At 48.4% G+C, this 19,128-nt stretch overlaps 11 protein-coding genes across 11 annotated transcripts, besides 14 other annotated features; all 11 read left to right on the forward strand.

Moving 5' to 3' along the window:
• Positions 1-1,845: 1,845 nt before the first annotated feature.
• Positions 1,846-2,676, forward strand: TraAM80_02873 (carbonyl reductase 1; the record flags this gene model as incomplete). Its single annotated transcript, XM_029379863.1, has 1 exon — positions 1,846-2,676. The coding sequence occupies one exon, from the start codon at positions 1,846-1,848 to the stop codon at positions 2,674-2,676; it is 831 nt and encodes a 276-aa protein (XP_029240206.1).
• A 132-nt stretch (positions 2,677-2,808) lies between these two features.
• Positions 2,809-2,828: a microsatellite.
• A 27-nt stretch (positions 2,829-2,855) lies between these two features.
• TraAM80_02874 (ADP-ribosylation factor-like protein 3A) lies at positions 2,856-3,890 on the forward strand (the record flags this gene model as incomplete). Its single annotated transcript, XM_029379864.1, has 1 exon — positions 2,856-3,890. One exon carries the CDS (start codon positions 2,856-2,858, stop codon positions 3,888-3,890), a length of 1,035 nt encoding a protein of 344 aa, XP_029240207.1.
• Positions 3,891-3,931: 41 nt separating this feature from the next.
• Positions 3,932-3,979: a microsatellite.
• A 52-nt stretch (positions 3,980-4,031) lies between these two features.
• Positions 4,032-4,060: a sequence feature (A-rich).
• Positions 4,061-4,118: 58 nt separating this feature from the next.
• On the forward strand, positions 4,119-4,655 carry TraAM80_02875 (ADP-ribosylation factor 3; the record flags this gene model as incomplete). The annotated part of the gene is made up of 1 exon (XM_029379865.1): positions 4,119-4,655. One exon carries the CDS (start codon positions 4,119-4,121, stop codon positions 4,653-4,655), a length of 537 nt encoding a protein of 178 aa, XP_029240208.1.
• Positions 4,656-4,712: 57 nt separating this feature from the next.
• Positions 4,713-4,738: a microsatellite.
• Positions 4,739-4,913: 175 nt separating this feature from the next.
• TraAM80_02876 (succinate dehydrogenase flavoprotein subunit) lies at positions 4,914-6,377 on the forward strand (the record flags this gene model as incomplete). The annotated part of the gene is made up of 1 exon (XM_029379866.1): positions 4,914-6,377. The coding sequence occupies one exon, from the start codon at positions 4,914-4,916 to the stop codon at positions 6,375-6,377; it is 1,464 nt and encodes a 487-aa protein (XP_029240209.1).
• Positions 6,378-7,196: 819 nt separating this feature from the next.
• Positions 7,197-7,221: a microsatellite.
• Positions 7,222-7,321: 100 nt separating this feature from the next.
• Positions 7,322-7,846, forward strand: TraAM80_02877 (cytochrome b5; the record flags this gene model as incomplete). Its single annotated transcript, XM_029379867.1, has 1 exon — positions 7,322-7,846. The coding sequence occupies one exon, from the start codon at positions 7,322-7,324 to the stop codon at positions 7,844-7,846; it is 525 nt and encodes a 174-aa protein (XP_029240210.1).
• Positions 7,847-8,799: 953 nt separating this feature from the next.
• Positions 8,800-8,823: a microsatellite.
• A 182-nt stretch (positions 8,824-9,005) lies between these two features.
• Positions 9,006-9,030: a microsatellite.
• A 1,112-nt stretch (positions 9,031-10,142) lies between these two features.
• Positions 10,143-10,165: a microsatellite.
• Positions 10,166-10,169: 4 nt separating this feature from the next.
• On the forward strand, positions 10,170-11,537 carry TraAM80_02878 (putative guanine deaminase; the record flags this gene model as incomplete). Its single annotated transcript, XM_029379868.1, has 1 exon — positions 10,170-11,537. One exon carries the CDS (start codon positions 10,170-10,172, stop codon positions 11,535-11,537), a length of 1,368 nt encoding a protein of 455 aa, XP_029240211.1.
• Positions 11,538-11,889: 352 nt separating this feature from the next.
• Positions 11,890-11,911: a microsatellite.
• An 11-nt stretch (positions 11,912-11,922) lies between these two features.
• TraAM80_02879 (U2 small nuclear ribonucleoprotein B) lies at positions 11,923-12,267 on the forward strand (the record flags this gene model as incomplete). Its single annotated transcript, XM_029379869.1, has 1 exon — positions 11,923-12,267. One exon carries the CDS (start codon positions 11,923-11,925, stop codon positions 12,265-12,267), a length of 345 nt encoding a protein of 114 aa, XP_029240212.1.
• A 163-nt stretch (positions 12,268-12,430) lies between these two features.
• Positions 12,431-13,921, forward strand: TraAM80_02880 (uncharacterized protein; the record flags this gene model as incomplete). The annotated part of the gene is made up of 1 exon (XM_029379870.1): positions 12,431-13,921. The coding sequence occupies one exon, from the start codon at positions 12,431-12,433 to the stop codon at positions 13,919-13,921; it is 1,491 nt and encodes a 496-aa protein (XP_029240213.1).
• Positions 13,922-14,020: 99 nt separating this feature from the next.
• Positions 14,021-14,066: a sequence feature (GA-rich).
• A 442-nt stretch (positions 14,067-14,508) lies between these two features.
• Positions 14,509-15,321, forward strand: TraAM80_02881 (high mobility group protein; the record flags this gene model as incomplete). Its single annotated transcript, XM_029379871.1, has 1 exon — positions 14,509-15,321. The coding sequence occupies one exon, from the start codon at positions 14,509-14,511 to the stop codon at positions 15,319-15,321; it is 813 nt and encodes a 270-aa protein (XP_029240214.1).
• A 579-nt stretch (positions 15,322-15,900) lies between these two features.
• Positions 15,901-15,930: a sequence feature (GA-rich).
• Positions 15,931-15,997: 67 nt separating this feature from the next.
• Positions 15,998-16,018: a microsatellite.
• Positions 16,019-16,032: 14 nt separating this feature from the next.
• On the forward strand, positions 16,033-17,304 carry TraAM80_02882 (uncharacterized protein; the record flags this gene model as incomplete). Its single annotated transcript, XM_029379872.1, has 1 exon — positions 16,033-17,304. The coding sequence occupies one exon, from the start codon at positions 16,033-16,035 to the stop codon at positions 17,302-17,304; it is 1,272 nt and encodes a 423-aa protein (XP_029240215.1).
• Positions 17,305-17,339: 35 nt separating this feature from the next.
• Positions 17,340-17,371: a sequence feature (A-rich).
• Positions 17,372-17,600: 229 nt separating this feature from the next.
• TraAM80_02883 (uncharacterized protein) lies at positions 17,601-18,932 on the forward strand (the record flags this gene model as incomplete). Its single annotated transcript, XM_029379873.1, has 1 exon — positions 17,601-18,932. The coding sequence occupies one exon, from the start codon at positions 17,601-17,603 to the stop codon at positions 18,930-18,932; it is 1,332 nt and encodes a 443-aa protein (XP_029240216.1).
• A 109-nt stretch (positions 18,933-19,041) lies between these two features.
• Positions 19,042-19,128: a microsatellite.

Genomic DNA, 19,128 nt, shown 5'->3' on the forward strand with positions numbered 1-19,128 from the left:
GAGTTTCTCCCCGCCGCAGCCAACTGCCAGGACGCCTTCAGCCTCTCTCCTTTTCGTCAATTATCCTGAATTGGTTCGCTGGCGGCGCGTCAGTCAACATCGTCAAAAAGGCCCTTTGCCGCCATGTGAAATTGCGAAAACAAGCCCCAGCCCACAGCGGGCGTGGGCAAACACCGTAGCGCGCCGTGCTCCCCCCACAACCGCCCGCAGGTCTGGGCCAATGAGTGGGTGCCGGTCCATCACACCACGTCGTGCGGACTGACTCCTCGTTGCGGCGTCCCACCGGCATCCGCCGCGCGCCATGCGGTGGCGGGTGAACCTGCGCGCCAAACATCCGAGACCGACAACTGGTATCCCCGCGGGGCCTTCACCGCGGGGCGAAGCGCGCCTTCTCGGCGGCCGCGCCCTTTGCCCCCACCAAAACGGCGGCAGAGGGAATTCAACGAGCCGGCGCGCCCCAACCGTCTCTCACGCACCGCGCGCTGTCCCCTGCCAAGGCCTGCCCATGCAGCGCGTACAGGGAGTCGTGTTTTGTACTTTTCTGTGGATTCTTGTGCAACATCGAAGATTCGTTTCGATGGAGAGGCGGGCGGTGGCGAGGTTTGTTTTTCCGGATGTGGTGTGTTTGTGAGTGTGCAAAAAATGTGTTGTCACAAAAAGATGGTGTATAACGACTGAGTTTCTATGATGTTGGTCCATAATGAGGAGGTGAAGCATTTTCGTTGCGAATGAGCCCCGCTGAAACAGTGGATTATTCTTTTACAAGGTGGGGGGTGGGATGTGCGGGGGCGCAACGTCCTCTAAAAGTGTGAAGTTTTATGAGAGGGTGGAGGCAAGGTTGTAGATTCGTTTTGGGTGTTTTATGTTGAAAAAAAAATAAAAAGTGAACGATCTCTGATGTAATCTGCATTTCTGTTGATAATAGTTTTTTGTTATATGGAGTGTATGGCTTTGATACTTTGATGGTGATCTTTTTTTATTTTATACCGCATTTTTTTCATTGTTGTTTTGGTACTTTTGATGAGTGGCGTTGATATGTGTGCGTACTCCTCTGTGCCTTTTACTTGGCAGTGTTTTTTTTTCGCATTATGGGTTTTTGTTTTAACTATTTTGCACAATAAATTTGTTTGTGTTACATTTTTTTTATCAAGTAAGGTGGAGATTATTGCATGACCATTGTTTTTTTTTAATCTTGGGTTGACTCATTATCTTATGGTATTGATTTTTTTTGTATTGTTTTTGGGGATTTGGTAACTTTTGTTGGTTTATTTTATTTGCTTTGATGCTACTGTTTCTGCCCTCCTGGCGGTGTTGTTTCCTGCATTGTAGCGTCAGGTTTTCTTCTTATTTTCTTTTTTGTTACGGAGAAACCAACAGTTGGTTATTGGCTAGTGGCTGCAGCATGTTTCGAAGTCAGCGTCATGAAGTTGCAATGGAACAACAGGAAACGGTAGTGTCGGTCCTGATGGTTGTTGTTGGCCTTGATTAGTAAAAATCCTGCAGGTGCGTTATAAACAGCCGGGTCACTGATGGGGGCCAGACCTTTAGATAGAACGCCTTAGCCTTTTTGTCTGTGTTCCACATGTTTTATTACCAGTTTGACATTTTTTTTCTGAGTGACAACAAGGGTTTTTAGTGGGTAGAGGTGGCATCTCCACCAGTGACTCTTATATAACTGCATGTACAGAGGTGGGGCAGCCGAAAGTGCTTTTTGTTTCTTTTATCTGGGCGATGCGCAACGGTGGTTAAAAAGTTTTTTTCTTAAACAAAATTACCCAGGTGTAAAGCACATATTCTCTCTTGTTTCTCTCCTTTTCACAAAGTGTCTACCATTTACAACAGTAAATGAATTCTAGCGTTGCTTGCATAACGGGGGCAAACCGAGGCATTGGGTTTGAGATTGCCAAAAAACTTGCTATGCAAGGGTTTACAATAATTATGGCTTGTCGAAATGAAACTTTTGCTAAGGCAGCGGAGCTCGAGTTAAAGGAAGCGGTGGAAGGAGTGCAGATTGTGCATGTTTGTATTGACCTTGCTGCCACTGAGACAGCCAAAAGTGCCGCATTAAAGGTGGGTGAAATGTTTCCAGGTGGGATTGACCTTATGATTAACAATGCCGGTTTTGCGTATCATTGGGATGCCCAGGAGTCGTTCTATCAGCAAGCTATGGATACAATCCGAATAAACTATTATGGAACTGTTGCTGTATGTGAGGCAATTCTTCCTCACATAAAGAGTGGGGGAAGAATGATTACTGTATCGTCCATGTCAGGAAGCTTGCTTAATCTTTCAACTGAGAAACTGATTTCCAGATGGAAGGAGTGTGGTTCAAAAAAAGACATTGATAGTTTATTGCAAGAATTTATTGATCTTACCAAGGGAGATGGAAAGCATCTGGTCGCTGGATGGCCTAATTCAGCATACGGCGTAAGCAAACTTGCCGTGACAACATATACGCGTATACTTGGCCGTTCAGCGTCTGGTATACATATTTTTTCGTGTTGTCCTGGTAGTTGTCGAACAAAAATGTCAACATTTACAGGTCTGAAAACAGCTGAGGAAGGAGCTGACACACCAGTTTGGCTTGCTGTTTCACAAGAGGCACTGCAAACGGTTCCACAGGGTGGTTTTGCGACAGAACGTCAATACAAACGTGAGGAAGATGCGCGGAATTGATTTTCATACCTTTCTCTCTATATATTTCTTTTTTCTGTACTATGCAATCTTACATGCTTTTAGGTCTTTGTTTATATATTTGGTATTGTATGAAATATCCGTTGGTTTTCATCTTTCTGATTTTGTGCAAAGTATATATATATATATATATACTTTTTTGAAACTAATCACTTCAAATGATGATGGCGCATTCAAAGGCAACAGGTCCAACTCTTTGTTGGCGTTGCGGAGCGGCATTTAGCAATCGGACCGTTCAAACTGGGATTTGTTGCATTTTATGCAATCGGACTTTTCACCGGAAGTGCTATTTGGCCGAAACTGGGATTAATAAGGATGAAACAAGGGCTTGTGTTTGCTGTCTCAGTGGAATTTTAAGGATGCCCCAGTCTTCATGTGTTCAGCAAAATCCAGTGGCCACAAAGTTTCTTCGCGATGGCTATTGCGTGATTTCACTGGCTACCTGCGCTAGAAGAAAAAAATATGTTTTAGAAACTCTGGAGAAATATCGGGCCAATGCGGATCGCTACTTTAAATCCTTTATGCGTGCTTATGAGGCACAATTAGAGTTTTCTACCAAGGCGCCTACTCTTGAAAGTGGCTTCTCCAATTTTAGAGAGAGGGGCAGTGGGAGATATGAAATGATTTCAAGTGAAATTGAAAAGGAGGTAATCAGTGTATTGGGAAATTGTGATGGTATTTTGAATACTCTGGAGCTGCTTCTGACCTCAGCAAGCAGTAGGGTACGGGTGAAGAAGAGATTGATGTCAACTGGATGTTTTTATTCTCTTCCTGGGAGTTCGAAGCAGCAGATTCACACAGATGGGCCTCCTTTGAGCTCAGTGCTGGATTTGTTTCCTTACGCCATAAATGTTTTCATTCCACTTGTTTCCGTAGACAAAAGAAATGGGACAGAGTTTTTCCCTGGCTCACATCGCATAGAGTGGAGTTCTAGGTCTTTGCTCAGAAAAAAATCGATTGCTCCAGTTGTTCCTTTTGGGGAGGCATTGCTGTTTGATTACAGAGTATTACATCGTGGTTTGGCCAACCGACTAGGCTCAACTCGTTCATGCTATTATGCAACATTTGTTCGTTCCTGGTACGAAGATAAGTTTAACTTTAGTTCTGGTAGATACAAAACTGCTTTAAGTGTACCTTCATACTTGTTGACGCGTAGGGGCGACGAACACGCTCAAAAGCGGCAAAGAACGGAGTAATGAGATTTCATTTCGAGTTTTGTTAGAGATGGATGGTGCCTTTTGTTTTTTCTTGCTTGTGTGTGTTTGTGTTTTTTGTTTTTGTTGTTATTCCCTGATTTTTTTTATTATTTAAAATCTTTTTTCCGTTTGTATACTAGCAAGAAGAAAAAAAGTAAAACAAAAAAAAAGAGACATCTGCGCTCACGAGAGCAAAGGCAAACCGAACAAAAACTATTGATTACAGCAATGGGGCTCCTCACCTTGTTGAGGAAATTGAAGCGTAACGACACGGAGCCACGGATTCTTATTCTTGGTTTGGACAATGCTGGAAAGACGTCTATTCTTCGCAGACTATCGGATGAGGATCCAACCACTACCCAGACAACGCAAGGCTTTAATATCAAATCAATAAATTGCGAGGGCTTTAAGCTCAATATGTGGGATATTGGTGGCCAAAAAGCGATCCGTGTGTACTGGCCTAACTATTTTGATGAGGTGGATTGCCTAATATACGTTGTTGACTCTGCTGACAGGCGCCGTTTGGATGAGACTGCCGCGGAGCTTGAAAATCTTCTTCAAGAAGAAAAGCTACGAGAGGTTCCCTTCCTTGTATTCGCCAACAAGTGTGATCTCGCAACTGCGCTCTCTCCCGAGGATGTCAGCACAGCCTTGAGCCTTCAGAGCCTGCGCGATCGTACATGGTCTATTCAGAAATGCAGTGCCAAAACTGCGGAAGGTCTTCATGAGGGCCTGGTATGGGCAGTGAAGAATCTTAAAAGGTAGTTTTACAGGAGGTATCTAGACTTCATTTTCGCAAGGTAGAGAACTCGCCAAGAAATGATATATATATATATATATATATATATTCATTGTTATTGCGGTGACGATATTCTTTGTCTCTTTTCTCACTGCCCATATGGAATTGCTTGAGGTGAAGGATAAGCAGATTTAATTTATTACATTTTCTTCTTTTTTGTCTCTTTTGGAAGTATAAATATATCAAAAAAGAATTCTTGTTTTATTGCTCAGTATTTTATTACGATGTTTTACGCTGGTGCCATTTTTCGTGCCGCACTGGCGTCTCATCGGCCCGTTTTGGAGTCATCTGTTTCTGCCAGCGCTGCTGTGAGACGCCTCTTGGGTGGTAAAGGAGATCGTGTCCCCAATGTTCATGCAATTGATTCAGTTATAACCAAGACTAAGGGTCAGGGTTTACCTGGACTGGCGTGTGTGGTGGGGAGGGCTGCATTTTACGTCAGCTGCAGGAACCCAGAGGCTGCGATTACCGAGATTGACAAAGTTTTTCCTGAAATTCAGAATGCTGAATTGAAGCGTCTTGCACTTGGAATTCGTCTCCAGGCAAGGACTGACCTTTTGGACGTCAAAGAAGCAGCTTTGAAGGTGGATGGGGGGTCGACAGAGTTGGACGTATCTACGCTTCGCGGCGCTGTCCGTGAGGACTATGAAGCTTTAAAATCGGCTTCCTCTGGATGTTGGCTGGTGGAAATGGCGGCAGCTGAATATGCGCTTTATGAAGGAAACGCAGAGAAGGCGTATAAGGCTTTGCGTGACGTGGAAGAGAAGATAGGGAGTTACATTGCCTCACTTGGAGGGGTCCAAATTTCTCTTGAGGCAGCTTCTGTGGAGAACACACAATTACCTTCATTGTTGGCTTTTTTGTTAAAGCGTGCCCAGGATGCTGAAGGGGTGAATCCATCAGCTTCAAAAATTGTAGAAGAAGGCATCAAAAGCATTTTGAAAGATGATTCGGTTAAAGAGTCTCTGTCAGTATTTAAAAAAGAACTCGGTGTAGCTCTTACAGATGGGGAAGCCGCTGAAGTTGCCCACGTTCTTGATGCAGCACATGTCCATCATCATTTTCACGACTATTTTCCATTGGAGGGAGAATATAATGATTGGCATTCTGTAGGTGCGGAAGACACCAAGAAAAGGATTGCCCAGACGATTGCACCGCAGCCTGTCATTCTTTCCAATAAAATACTTGAGAATGTGAAAAACTCAGTGCCATATAGGCCTTTTTATGCCCCTGAAGATCAGCTTCGAAAGTTTCTTTCTTCCTCCGATCGGGAAAATTATCTTGCTGAACTCAGGGCAACATTTGGTTCCAGCCCAGAGAGCGCGCTTTCAAACAACGATGAGGCTTATTTTGAGGCCTTGAAAGCTTTGAAGCAGGCTCCACTTTCTGCGGATACAGCTGGTGATCCTTCTTACCCGCAGAAACTAAATGAGCTCTGCGGCAAATTGGCCCGTCAGCTGCTGTATCGAACAAAGGTTAATGAAGCTGTTGCGTTGACTGAGCTTGACCGTCTCAGTGAAGCAGTAGAAGTTTTGGATGAAGTGATTGCCGCAAACGAATTTATTTACATGTGGCGTGCGTTTCTTGCGAGAGGGGAGGCAAACAAGAGATTGGGACTTATCAGTAAATCTGATAAGGATTTTCGTCAGTTGTCGCAGCAGAAGAAACGTTTTCGCCTGAAGGTATAGCTAGTTATACATATGACTTCAGTTGACGAAGAGAAAGAACAAGGGAATATTAAGGTGGGAATATTACGAAAGATATTTGCTTTACTGGAAATGCGAAGGGCGGCATGTTTTTTTCTTTTAAATCGTGAAAGAAGACAGGACAAAATCAAAAAAAAAAAAAACTTAGCCTTCTTACCATTATGTAGTTGCATTTGCGTGATAGGTGTGTAGTCGTTTCTTTTTCTAGGGGGCATCGTAGGCTTTATTGTGGCAAAGATTTCGTGATCGTCCACATTTCTCCTTCTTTAGAAGAATCCTGGGCAGAAATCAAAGTTAGAGAAATAAGAAAAGGAAAAAAAATTTTTTTGTGGAATAAAATCACAGCTTATAACCTTTTGTCACAGTAAAATAAAATACAAAAAGCTGTTATTGTTTTTGTTTTTCTGCGGTGGCTGCGTCACCCTGCCTGGCTGCCTTTTTTTTTTTGGTTTTTGATCTAATTTCAATCAGGTTGGTTTGATTGTCTATAGGAAGCCCTTCTACCGTAGTTTAGAGATCGTTCTCTTGTCATGTGAGAAAATTCTTTTTGTTTGCCCGTTGTTCTTGATTTACCGTGGGACGCAAGGCGTGCAAAATGCTAAAATGCGGAAAAAAAAGCCTCACATCATCACAATCTTGTTATGCATGAGGACGCTGTTACTTCTGTTGCGCATTGCCTCGATCTTCTGGCTGCTTAATGGGCAACACCCTTTGTTGGTGGAGTGGCTTTTGGATCTGCCGGCCGTTATCGTATCATTGCCTTGACGAAAATACTTGGATGATGTATTTTTGATATGTACCATATATATATATATATATATATATAGTGGATTTCTAGCTCTCAGCATTTGTTTTCTAATTTTTTTTGTTCATTTGCAATAAAAATCTCAATAATAATAATATGAAGTAGGTAACTGCACAGGGCCATGCTTAATAGTTTACTGCAACTCATTGGCCTTAAAAAGGAGTGGCCGGTATTTACTCTGGATGAAGTGCGCCAACACAACGACCGCCTTTCAACTTGGATTGTCGCGGGAAACTTCGTGTATGATGTCACCTCTATCCTGGACACGCACCCTGGGGGCGCAAATGCGCTCCTCCGTCGAAGTGGTGGTGTGAAGGACTGCACTGAGGACTTTTACTTTCATAGTCGCGCTGCGCGGAGGACATGGGACCACTATAAGATTGGTGAGTTGGACGCTAGGGAATTCATGGGGATGACAGGTTACCCTACCTCTCTGACAGAATCAAGAGACGAGGGTGTTACGCCGGAGGCCTCTCCTGTGAGCCACGCCTGTGCCAGTTGGGAATGCGATGGTGGCAAGAATTGCTGCTGCACTAGTACTGTGGAAACATGCGGGAGTACATCTGAGCCTGTTCCAGATCATGTATGTGGTGAGTGCCTGCACCGTTCCTTGGCACGGCGAGAGGTTCTTCCGAGAGCCCTGTAGAATCTGTATTTATTATTAATTTCTTTTTTTTTCACTGAAAACTGGTCATCTACGATTCTGGTAATGTTTCCCTCCATGTGTGTATCTGTCTAAGCAACCAAAATAAAAAAAAGAAAGGGGTAAAAAACATCAAAAAAAAACAAATAAAATAAAAGAAACTTCAGGCAAGATCTCGCTAAGTTTTCCCCAGTATATCTAACCCAGTACTCTGTTTCGCTTTTGACGGCGGATCTGAAAAGAGCGTCTTCCTGGGTTTTAATATTGAGTCGAATCAATTCCTCCATTTGTTTTCAAAGTTCCCTTTGGGCTTAAAACGCCTGCAGGTGACCCGCGACAAGGAGAGACCAAATGGATGATGGTGCGTTTTGTGCCAACTTCCTTGTTCCTTTGTCGCTTACTTGATTTCTCCCTCCCCTGGTGAAGCCGCGGACCGCCTTGCCGTGGTGCAAGGGGTTCGTACCTCGCAGTAAATGGAGCCTCGTGCCAGTAATAGGCTCTTTTTGTCTTGTTTTTGTTGATCTACAGAGGGCGACAGTTGGGTTTTGGGGGGGGGGGCAAGACAAATAAAGTGGGCTTCCCACCCAACAGCTGCCGATGCAGGCATGTGGCGCCATAACAGTGCTGGCAACGATGTGTGGCGGTCATACTCTCCATGTGTAGAAATGTTTGGTTTTAACACCACTTGTTTAAAGGAAGAACGGTTACGTTTGAAGGGACGAAAAAAAATTAGTTTTTCCTTTTTTTTTCTATCAAACGGTACCATGCTGGTGGGATGCATCTGCAGTTACTTAGTTTGTTTCTATGTGTGTAATCCCACTCTAACTCCATGCTAGCCGTCACTCGGAGGGTGTATGTATGTGTATGCGGCGGTTGCGAGCCCCAAAAACTTTCATCACGTTAATTCAAAAGGAGCCCAACCATCGTGTGCTGTTTCTTGAAGGTATTTGTTTACTTGTGTGTGAGTGTGTGTCTGTGTGATAAGCTCCCATCCTAATAGGGGGATCTTGGGCGCAATGAAGCAGGCTACGCTTTCTCTTTATGCCACCTCCAATTTTTAGGCACATGGGACAAGGCCTCTGCCAGGCGCATATTTTAAATGTGATATGCTATACAATCCCATCTGTGCACTTTGTCTTTTCCTTTCCTTCTCTCTCCCTCGTATATATATATATATATATATATATTTCTCCAGTCGAACGTGGAAAAGACGTTCTCGTTGCCCTTGACTGTGGGGGCAATAAAAGACTCCAAGACCTTGACAACATCTGCTCTTTTTCTTTTATCAAGTTACTTTGCTTGCACTATATAGACATCACTTAAACTGTAACGGGTGATGCTCCTAGACGTATCTTATATATTCCTTTATTTAAGAGTAACCGTTTTACCGCTGCAAATTATAGCACTATCTTTCGTCTGTTGGACGTAAATTTCTGGGTCCTTGCCTTTAACTGCATAAGACCATTTTTGTACGTCTGGAGAAGAGCTTCCGTTCCTTAAACCACTACAGAAGGGACCTTAGCCCATGCAGCTGCTGGGCAGGAGACATGCTTTTGGCTTGGGCGTCCTGAACATGCTAGCGTTCTGTTGTTTCGCCTGCCGTCACCCTTGTGCGTGCATGAAGTCGAGAGGACCCAGTAACAACACTTGCATCCCCTCTTTCCTTTCGAGCAGGCGAGCTCTGGCGGAAGTTTCAGGTAATCATCTTCGCCAGGCCTCGGATTAATACATGTTCTGCGGAAGGTGAGGAAAACACACACTTGATAGTGTGCAAAGGCACGTGGCTGTGTTTTCTACTTCATTGCTTTTCGATGTATTTTTCAGTCTATTTTCTTGTCCGTGCTGCAATTCAGAGCGGACGACAGTTTTGAATCATTTGAACCCCATTTCTCTTTTGTCAGCTTGACGCTGATAAATGCTCAGTATGCGTCTTGCGTGCTTGTTGAATGGCGTCAACAGCAGCGAATTTCCAGTCTGTAGGGGAGTGCCGTCGTTGTCGTACCTTAAGTACGGGTAAAAACGAGAATGGCAGGCGGAGCTATACGTTTTTGTTTTTGTTTTCTTTCTCCATGGTTGACATTAACGCAGGAAGTGGCGAAACGTTTACGTGTGCCACGTTTTTTCACATTTTATGCACAGTGCACCTTTTACGCTTTCTCGTTACATATTTCATTTGATTCTTCTTTTTCTCCCAGTGGGTCTATTGTTTTTCGCCTTTCCAGTGGAGCTGAAGCGGAGCTTTTGACGTGTTTCTTGCTTTGCTGCCCTCATAGATTTTCATATCCATCGACGTTGCTGTTATATATATATATATATATATATTGCAATGCCCGTGTTTTGCGGAACGGCCTTTCACGTACCGGAGCGGCAGAGGTTGGAGGTCCTGCAGGAGGTCTTGATCGTCGTACGTGACGCCGATGGAGTGATTGAACGCGTGCTGTGGCCGGCGGACCCCGACTATGGCAGGGCGAAGGAAGAGGCCAAGGTGGATGGCAAGCTGCGGACGCTGCGTCCACACCAGTACTTAATTCCTGGGCTTATAGACCTGCACGTGCATGCGCCGCAGTGGCCGCAAACGGGAAAAGCGCTTCACCTGCCGCTTCAGGACTGGCTACAGGAGAGAACGTTTCCGCTGGAGGCCGCCTACAAGGATGTGGGGTTCGCGGAGAAGATATATACGTCCCTGGTGGAAACGCTGCTGGCAAATGGCACTACCACCGCCATGTATTTTGCTACTATTCATCTAGAGTCCAGCGTGGAACTTGCCAAGATTTGTTTGAGGAAGGGGCAGCGGGCAGTGATTGGACGTGTGGCAATGGATATCCCCGAGGTCTGCCCAGATTTTTACCGCGATGCGGGTGCCGTGGATTCCATAGCTAAGAGCGCAGCCTTTGTAGAATCTGTTCGGGCACTAAGAGGGAATGAGCGTGCCCTTGTCCTTCCTTCCATCTGCCCTCGATTTATTCCTACATGCAGTGTCGAATCACTTCACGGCCTCGGCAAACTCGTGGATAGGTATAAGTGCCACGTGCAGACACACTGTTCAGAGAGTGATTGGGAACACAACCACGTCATTGAGCGTTTGAAGAAGCACGACGCGGTCGCGTTGGATGAGTTTGGACTGTTAACAAGACGCACCGTGTTGGCACACTCAAACTACTTGTCAGGCGAGGACATGGATCTCCTCCTCAGCAGAGGGACTGCCGTGGCGCACTGTCCATTGTCAAACTTTTATTTTGCCAATGCCGTATTTCCCTTGAAGAAAGCACTGGACAAGAACCTTCACGTTGGTCTCGGCACCGACTTGGCGGGTGGACACAGTCCCTCAATCTTCGACAGTTGTCGTCAAGCCATTGTGGCCTCGCGCGTATTGGACGACGGTGTTGATCCCAGCAAGGATGCAACTGAAAGGAGCAGCTGGAAGGGGTCCCGAATAAACTTTATCGAGGCCTTTTGGCTTGCGACAACGGAGGGCGGTGTCTCGCTGGATTTGAAGATTGGCAAGTTTGAGCCTGGCTACGCGTTTGACGCCCTAGTGATCGACGCGGACGCGCGCAACAGTAATGTGAAGGTCTTTGACGGCGAAGACTCGTTGGAGGACATCTTTCAGAAGATTGTTTACAACGCCTCTTCCGCGAACGTCGCGCAGACGTGGGTTGACGGGAGACTCGTGCACCAGCTGGAGTTCTCATAGGCCCACATACTCCACGCCCTTCCTCCACGCGTGTTGTCCGTTTTTTTTTTCCTCTCTTATTCGCTATTATTACTATTAATTATTTATTTTTGTTTGTGGGTGCGGAGTGGCGGAGGACGGAGTGGTGAAAAACGGGTGAGGCGCACACGCACCCTTTAGACTCTTTCAAGCCGTTTTTTTTTGTTTTTCCATGTTGACGTTGATGTTTTTTGAGTTTCAGGCGGTAATGAAAACCGCCACTGGACGCACCAACAAAAAAGAGAATTTGGCGCCGTCCCCTTCTCTTGGTCTACCGCCCAAAAACCAACGACCTAACTTCTTTCTGCGCTTTCTACACATATTTTGGAGGAGCCACACACACACACACACACACAGGACGAGTCCGATGGGGGAGCCGAAGCAGACGCTCTACATACGTGGTCTGCCTGATAAAGTCTCGGCGGAAGAGATGCGCCGGGCGCTCTATTTGTATTGCACTCAATTCGGCCCTGTGCTGGAGGTGTCGTACCGCAAGAGTAGCGACGTATACGGCCAGGCGTTTGTGGTTTTCTCAGACGTTGCCACCGCCACTAGCGCTCGCCGGGAAATGAACGAACGTCAGTTTTACGGGCGAGTGGTTCAGGCCTTCTACGCCAAGCGGCAATCTTTTAGCGCGGACCCGGGAGAGCGGCGCCGCAGAGACCTTCGACGTGAGCGTGAGTTGGGTGTGAAACGTCTGCGGGAGGGCTGATAGCCTGTCTAACAGAACCGCCTTCTACGAGTGCGTCTGGCTGACGCTAGAAACCTCAAGATGAAGTTAAGCTTTTTTTTTTTTAACGTCCCTGACACTTTCTTCGCTTGCTATCCTTATTATTGTTATTGCTTTTTTTTTTTGTGACAAGGAACTGTGGGTAATGGGGCTTGGAATTGTGGGAGGGGAAGAGGACGATGATGACCACTTTGTCAGCAGCTTCTTAGATGACCTCTGCCGCCTCGTGTCGCGATACTTGACCCTGTCGCGTGGCACGCGTGCCGGCCTACTTCCAGCGCCTCCTTCCGCATCGTCACTGTTGTCGTCGTCTCGCATTTCGTTCGTCACCCCTGTGGCCGCTGCGACCCCGGTGGAGGAGCGGCAGGGAGTGGCGGACTCCATGCTTTGCCTGGTAGGTGAGGTGAGGTCGCGAATCAGCGCCGGGGAGGAAATAACAGATTTTTCCACAGAGGGCGCCATGTTTTTTCTGGGCCTACACTCACTGCTAGAGAGCCATCCCGAGGATGATTGGCCGTCACAGAGCACCCCGTCTCGTTCGACGACGACCGGTGGTGCAGTGGGTCAAAGCCCAGCAGGAGCCGGGTTACAGTACCTTAATCACGTTGCGAATGCTCCGCGCACACGCATCCTGCGACATATGCTCCGAATCCCTAATGCCGTGAATGGGGACATCGGCGGGGTGGGCGCTTCAAAGAGAAAGATGAACACTGCGGAGGCCTCGTGCCAGACGAGGCCGTTGGAGGAGTTGTCCAGGAGGCATCAGCATGCCTCGCTGTATCAGGCCGCAGCAGCTCCTCCTAGAGGGTGTGTGCCTGCACTTAGTGCTGCCCACGGTCGCTTGACGTTGTTGCTGCAGCATCACACCATGCTCAGTATCCTTACCCTGGGCGATGCCCTTTTCGAAGCGCATAATGACTTTATACCGCTGAAAGTGTGCGATCACCGCATTCAGACAAACTATGTAGGGGGAATTATAAGAGAACTTAAACGAGAGCAAGAAAGGCTTAACAGACAGTCTTTAAGCAAGAGTGGTATAAGTGAACTGGAACAACTTTATTCTTGTGAGATTGTGCAGGTGCTAGAGCGTCTTGAAACGGCAGTACCTTTTATGGACTGCATAATAGTTTTTGTCGAGGAAGTAGACGAGGGAAGTAAAGAGCGCGGTGAAAGTGATGGTCGAGTCCTTGTTGGAGCGGACGACGCGGAGGAGCTTGTGGGCCTCTTCGGAAGTAGTGGCGCAGGTTTTGTGTCGAGGCTTGTTGCTTACAGTATACAATGCTTTCTGTCTGCCCTAAGTAGTGCAACTGCCTCCCCACAGCGATGGAGTTATCTGGAGAAGGTGCTGTTCTTCACAGACACCGAGAGCCCGGTTCCAACCGTGCCAGTGGAGTTGAATGCGACGTTGTCGCGTGGCTCAACAGACATGGGTGTGGGGAAAACCCCCACACCGGAGCGCTCCGAGAGAGTGAGGGTGAATGACACGGATGAGATGCAGGGAATAAAAAGCACGACTTCCGCTTGGCACGAGAGTGAGCGGCAGCTCCAAGGGCTTGTGCGAAAGTTTTGTCCCTGTCGCGTGTATGAGGAAGTCCGCCACGCTGCAGTCCCATTGGATGTGAAGGGTGTGTGGTAGCCGAAGGACTTCAGGTTTCTTGCGGCCCGGACACATCGCGCCGGCATTGGCGCTGCACACCCAAGCGAGATTTCGAGTAGAGAGGCCCCCCCCCCCCTGGAAGATGAAGAGGCAGAAGAAAGCAAAAGAAAAAAAACAACAAAAAACATTCAGTGATTTGAGCGGAAGCGGCTGGTTGAAGCCGACCCCAGTGGTATTTTTGAGTTTAGATGCTTGTGGAGTGTTAGCTTTTTTTTTTTTTGCTTGTGGGTCCTTGTCGCGTTGCTGCGACACCTCGTCTTCCGCGTCATGTATGCCCCACAGTTATCTCTTTGTTTGATTCCTGCCCCACTTTGTTTTTCAACCCCTCATCTTTTATAATGCTTCCCGCTGCGCTTCCAGGTTGCCGCGCGTTGCTCTTGGCGTTTTACTCCCCTACTTTTTTCCCTGCTCACACGTCTTACTTCGCTCTTTTTCTGCGTCTTTTCTGTTGAAACGAATCCCTTTGAGCCACGGGCGCCAGGGCCAAGATCGTGAGAAGCGAGGGATAATACGAAGGTAACACGAGAAGCGCAAAGAGCACTCCACAACACCGCGCAACAGCAGCCATGTCCTCTGAGCTCAACTCAGGTCCTCTCCCGGCGGACGTCGAGGGGGTTATTGCAACCATCATGCGAGAGGAGGGTGTCAGCTTTCTTACGAGCAAGATTTTGCGTCTGCGCCTGGAGGCGAAATACCGGATTGAGTTTACCTCGCATAAGACTGCTGTGGAGAGCATCGTTACGAGGCTCATGCAGCTCCCCGAGTTCAAGAAGCAGCTAGAGAACGCGGTGAGGGAGGAGAGGGCAGCGAACAGCATTGGCGGAAAAGGGAGGAAACGCGGCGCCAGCGCTAAGGCGGACGAGAGGGATACGAAAAAGAGCAAGAAGGAGAAGAAGCCGGACGGCTACCCAAAGGCCGCGCTCTCACCGTACATTCTTTTCGGGAATGATCACCGTGACAAGATTAAGGCGGAGAACCCGGAGATGAAAAACACGGAGATCCTGCAAAGGTTGGGCAAACTGTGGGCAGAGGCCTCGGAGGCCCTTAAAGCAAAGTACAAGAAGCTCGCTGAGGACGACAAGGAACGCTTTAAACGGGAACTCGGCGAGTACCAAAAGAGCGGTGGCGAGGAGTACAAGCGCGGTGGCGGAAAGGCAAAGGCGAAGGATAAAAACGCGCCAAAGCGGTCTCTGTCCGCCTACTTTTTTTTTGCGAGCGATTTCCGAAAAAAGAATCCAGAGTTGAGCGTCACGGAGGCTTCCAAGGCGGCCGGCGCTGCATGGAAGGAGCTCTCCGATGAAATGAGAAAGCCATACGAGGCCATGGCAGATAAGGACAAGGAACGCTACCAGCGCGAGATGGCGGCAAGGGCCACGTAGGGCCGGGGTAATGCGGCCACTGTGAGCGGTGACTGGTGAGGGGTGAGGGGGGTGCGGCCAGAGGAGGGAGAGAAATATAGCAAAAACTAGAGCAATGGAAAGGGAACCCATCAACGGCTGTAGAGAGGAACTAATGAGGCGAAGGAGGGGCTCTTACTCCCTTGCCCTACTCTTCGCTCCTCGCTTCCGGGACCCATCCTTCCCCTAGTCGTGCGTTTCTTCTTACTGCCTGCCTTGCAGTTCACCGTGCTACTTTATAGACGTCCTTCCCCACTCGGCTTTGGAGGGAATCCGCCGAGTTTGACAGAACACTGAGCAGCACGACAACCTCAAACAACGCATAGGCGCATGCAGATCTGCGCCCAGCGGGAACTGACACGACCGGTGTGTGGGAAGTTGCAACAACGCGTGAGAAACGAAAAGGCGGCGCAGAAAAAAAAACGGAATTAACAAAACAGCTAAATCAAAAAAGAAAAAAAACAACAACACACACGGAAATAAAGCGAAAAGAAAAGAAAGCATATAGTTGAGAAACGGCCAAAGATGGTCGGTGTCGCCCTCCCTAAAAGACACACGCACAGAAAGAAAGAGAAGAAACAAGGAAAAAAATATATATGAAGGAATTGATTCCGAAGTCGTCATACATTTTCTATTGTTTCCATTTGCTTATTCTTGCCTTTCTCTCTCTCTCTCTCTCCTTTTTCCCCCGCGATGATGTCCAGGGGCTTTAAAAAAATCTTTTATGACGCAGCAGTGAGTAATTTTACGGCATTCGCCCTTCTCGCTCTTTGCTCTTTGCTCTTTTTTTTTTGCTCTGAGGCCACTGGTCGAGGCGACGTTGTTGTCGTTGACATTAGATACAAGGTATACATGCCAAGCTGTGAGCGTATTCCGCTGCATCAGTTTCACAGTGTGGAGTCGCGACGCCACACGGGTGATTGTGTGCGGGACCTCACACACAGTAAAGAGTTTCGACGCTACGTGAGCCATGTGGAGTACAGTGAGTCGTTGCAGGCAACGTGGTTTATTGCTCCGATTGGACTGACAATTGCGCTTTACTATCACCTGCTGCTCGTCCTCCGCGATACGCAGACGGCGCCGGTTGGGAGGCCTGAGGCCAATTTCATACCCTCCTTACCGGTCACGGCGATGCTACTCTTCTTTATTGCGCCGTGCGTTGTCATCGCTCCTTTTACTGGCTTCTTTGAGCCCCTTTCGCGTCGAGGGGCTTTGCGTCTAGTGGCGCTTTTGACGTTTATCAACCTTATTGTGGTTTCGTTTGGCGGTAGGTGGCTACACCACCCACCGTTCCTTCTCACTGCGCCTCCAATACCGTGGTTCACTGGAAGACCTTCTGAGGTGAGGCAGCTACTCACTGCCACGCTAACGCGCGCCTTGCCCCTGCAAGGTGGCATTGTGGCGGGGTGGCTGGTGTATGTATGGAGAAGAGTGCAGTGGCGGAATGCCTGGCACGTTCCACTGCCGCTTGTTACGATTCCTATTCTTGTTGGCGTTTTTGGTTGTCTTTGGTTTTGCCTCACTAGTCGTCTTGTCCCATTCGTGACGAGGTCATCCTTCTCATTTCCTCTGGAGGGTCTTGTCAAAGCAGTAAATGGCGATGCAGTGGGCAGCATTCTCTCGATGGTTTCAATACTTCAGCAGGAGCTACTTAGCATCTTTACCTGGCGTTCGCTGGCTGGGCCATCGTCTGAGCATTGGCTGATGCACCAAGCGTGGTGCGCCGCCTTATCTCTCTCTATTTCCTACGCCCTGGGCCTGCTGTTGTCCTCGGTTTGTTGCGTGTTTGGGGGTGTCTTCTGGCTGCTCCCCACGCACCCAACGACGTGGGGGTTGTGCTTCATTTCTTGTCTCGTGGGGGTCTACGCGTTACTGCAGAATGACGGCAGCAAAATGGGGCATGTTTTGGGTCTTCTCGCACTCGCATGCATGCTTCTTCGCAATGGCTTTGTGCTGACTTATTGACGCGATGAGGGTCACTGCTGAGGTCACCCAAACACAAAAGAAAAAAAAAGATAAGTATAGAAAATAAGACGTAGTGAAGGAGAGGAGAAAATGTGAGGAATGATGATAACAGGGCTCTCGGCACGGGCGGGGAGAGAATGAGAAGTAATAATGGTTACACTGCTACCAGTTGTGATGAGGGTGAGAACAAAGGACGAGGCAGGGGCGTGCTGCTTCCCAGCCTTACTCTCCCCTGATTCATGCAACATGATTTCCTCTTCTCTCTATACATAGTGAAGGACCCCCGAAGAGTCGACATGCAACACGTCACGGAGAGGGAGGCCGCATTGCCGGTTGACGATGATGGGGCTGCGTATTTGTCATCTTTATGTGATGCGGTGTGTGTGTTTGGTGTTGACGACGCCCTGTCGTGTGAGGCAGAGGACGCAAATACCGGACTAACGGGATCGCAGAAGCAGCAGCAGCAGCTGCTGCTGCTGGAGGAGGAGGAGGAGGAAATGGGAGAGGAAGAAGACGCCGACAGCGAGGAAAAACCCCTCGAAGATGAGGATGAGGAATACGAAGAGGAATACCAGTCGGGCGAAGAGGATGAGGGGGAGCCGGAAGAAACGGCAGAGGAGGAGCCAGAGGAGGAGGATGAGTACGGCCTTGAGCTACCTAGTGACGAGGGCAAGGATCCCAAGCACAAGAAGGAGGTATTTTTCATCCAGGGCAGAAATTACCCCGTATCCGCCCTTGTAAAAAATGCGGGGTTGAGGACGGCGCAAAAGAAACTTCGTAGAAATCCCAAGACCACGCTGATGATGTGTTCACTGCTGAAGGCGCACAACGTCATGGAGTGCCGATTTCTACACTTGACCAACCGTGCCCTGTTGGTGGGAGACCGCTATGTGAGGATCAACATGTTGCTGGATAATCCGGCAAGAGTTGCCGTCCTTAAAGACCCCGTCTCGGCGGCGGAGGCGAGTTTTTGCGCTGCTGCCAACGGTGGACATGACACCTCCGTGTGCTCTGCGTTGCACCTTTTGCCAGGCGTCGTTTTTGTGGGTGACCCACGGCTGCGTGTCGGCTATTTTGAGAACGAGCTTCACGACAACGTTGCGCTAAAGCGGTTGAAGGCTGATGCAGATTCATGTGGTCGTTGGTGTAGGAGTAAGCGGTCTCATGTTGTTGTGACGTGCGCCTCTCTGCATTACAACCGAGGGAAGGTGTACACGGAGGTGCCGCGGGAACCAGCGAAGCCCCTTGCAGTGATACCGAGCCTGCGTCCACAGGCACCAAGGCCTGCTGGTGGGAGAGGCGGCCACAGATGCCCGTCACGAGGCAGAGGCGGGGGTGGACGTGGACGTGGACGTGGCGGAGGCGGTGGTGGGAGAGGGCGTGGAGCCAGCCATAGCAGAGGTCAATATAGCGCTGTTGGACGTGCTCCGCGTCCGGGATTGCATGCGACTTCGGCGACACCCGCCTTAGCTGATAGGACGGATCGTGACAGCAGAATGGTGCTGCCGATGGACACTGTGACCCCGCTGCAGGAGGAAAAGGTTCAGGTACAGAAGGAGCGAGTGCTGAACCTTATACTGGCGTTGTTGGTGTTTATTGTGGCCCTGCTGGCCTATTTGCTTAATTAAGGAGGAACCACAGCTCTTCCACGTGGGTCTCTGCATTCTGTTAATATATTGATAAAGGCGAGGATTCAATGCTACTAAAGGCAGGGAGGAGGCGAGAAGTAGCAAAGCGGAGAGAGAGAGAGAGAGAGAGAGAGAGAGAGAGAGAGAGAGAGAGAGAGAGAGAGAGAGAGAGAGAGAGAGAGAGAGAGAGAGAGAG

The sequence above is a fragment of the Trypanosoma rangeli genome, assembly GCF_003719475.1.
Source record: "Trypanosoma rangeli strain AM80 chromosome Unknown Tra_15.4_contig_00070, whole genome shotgun sequence".
NCBI lineage: Eukaryota > Euglenozoa > Kinetoplastea > Trypanosomatida > Trypanosomatidae > Trypanosoma > Trypanosoma rangeli.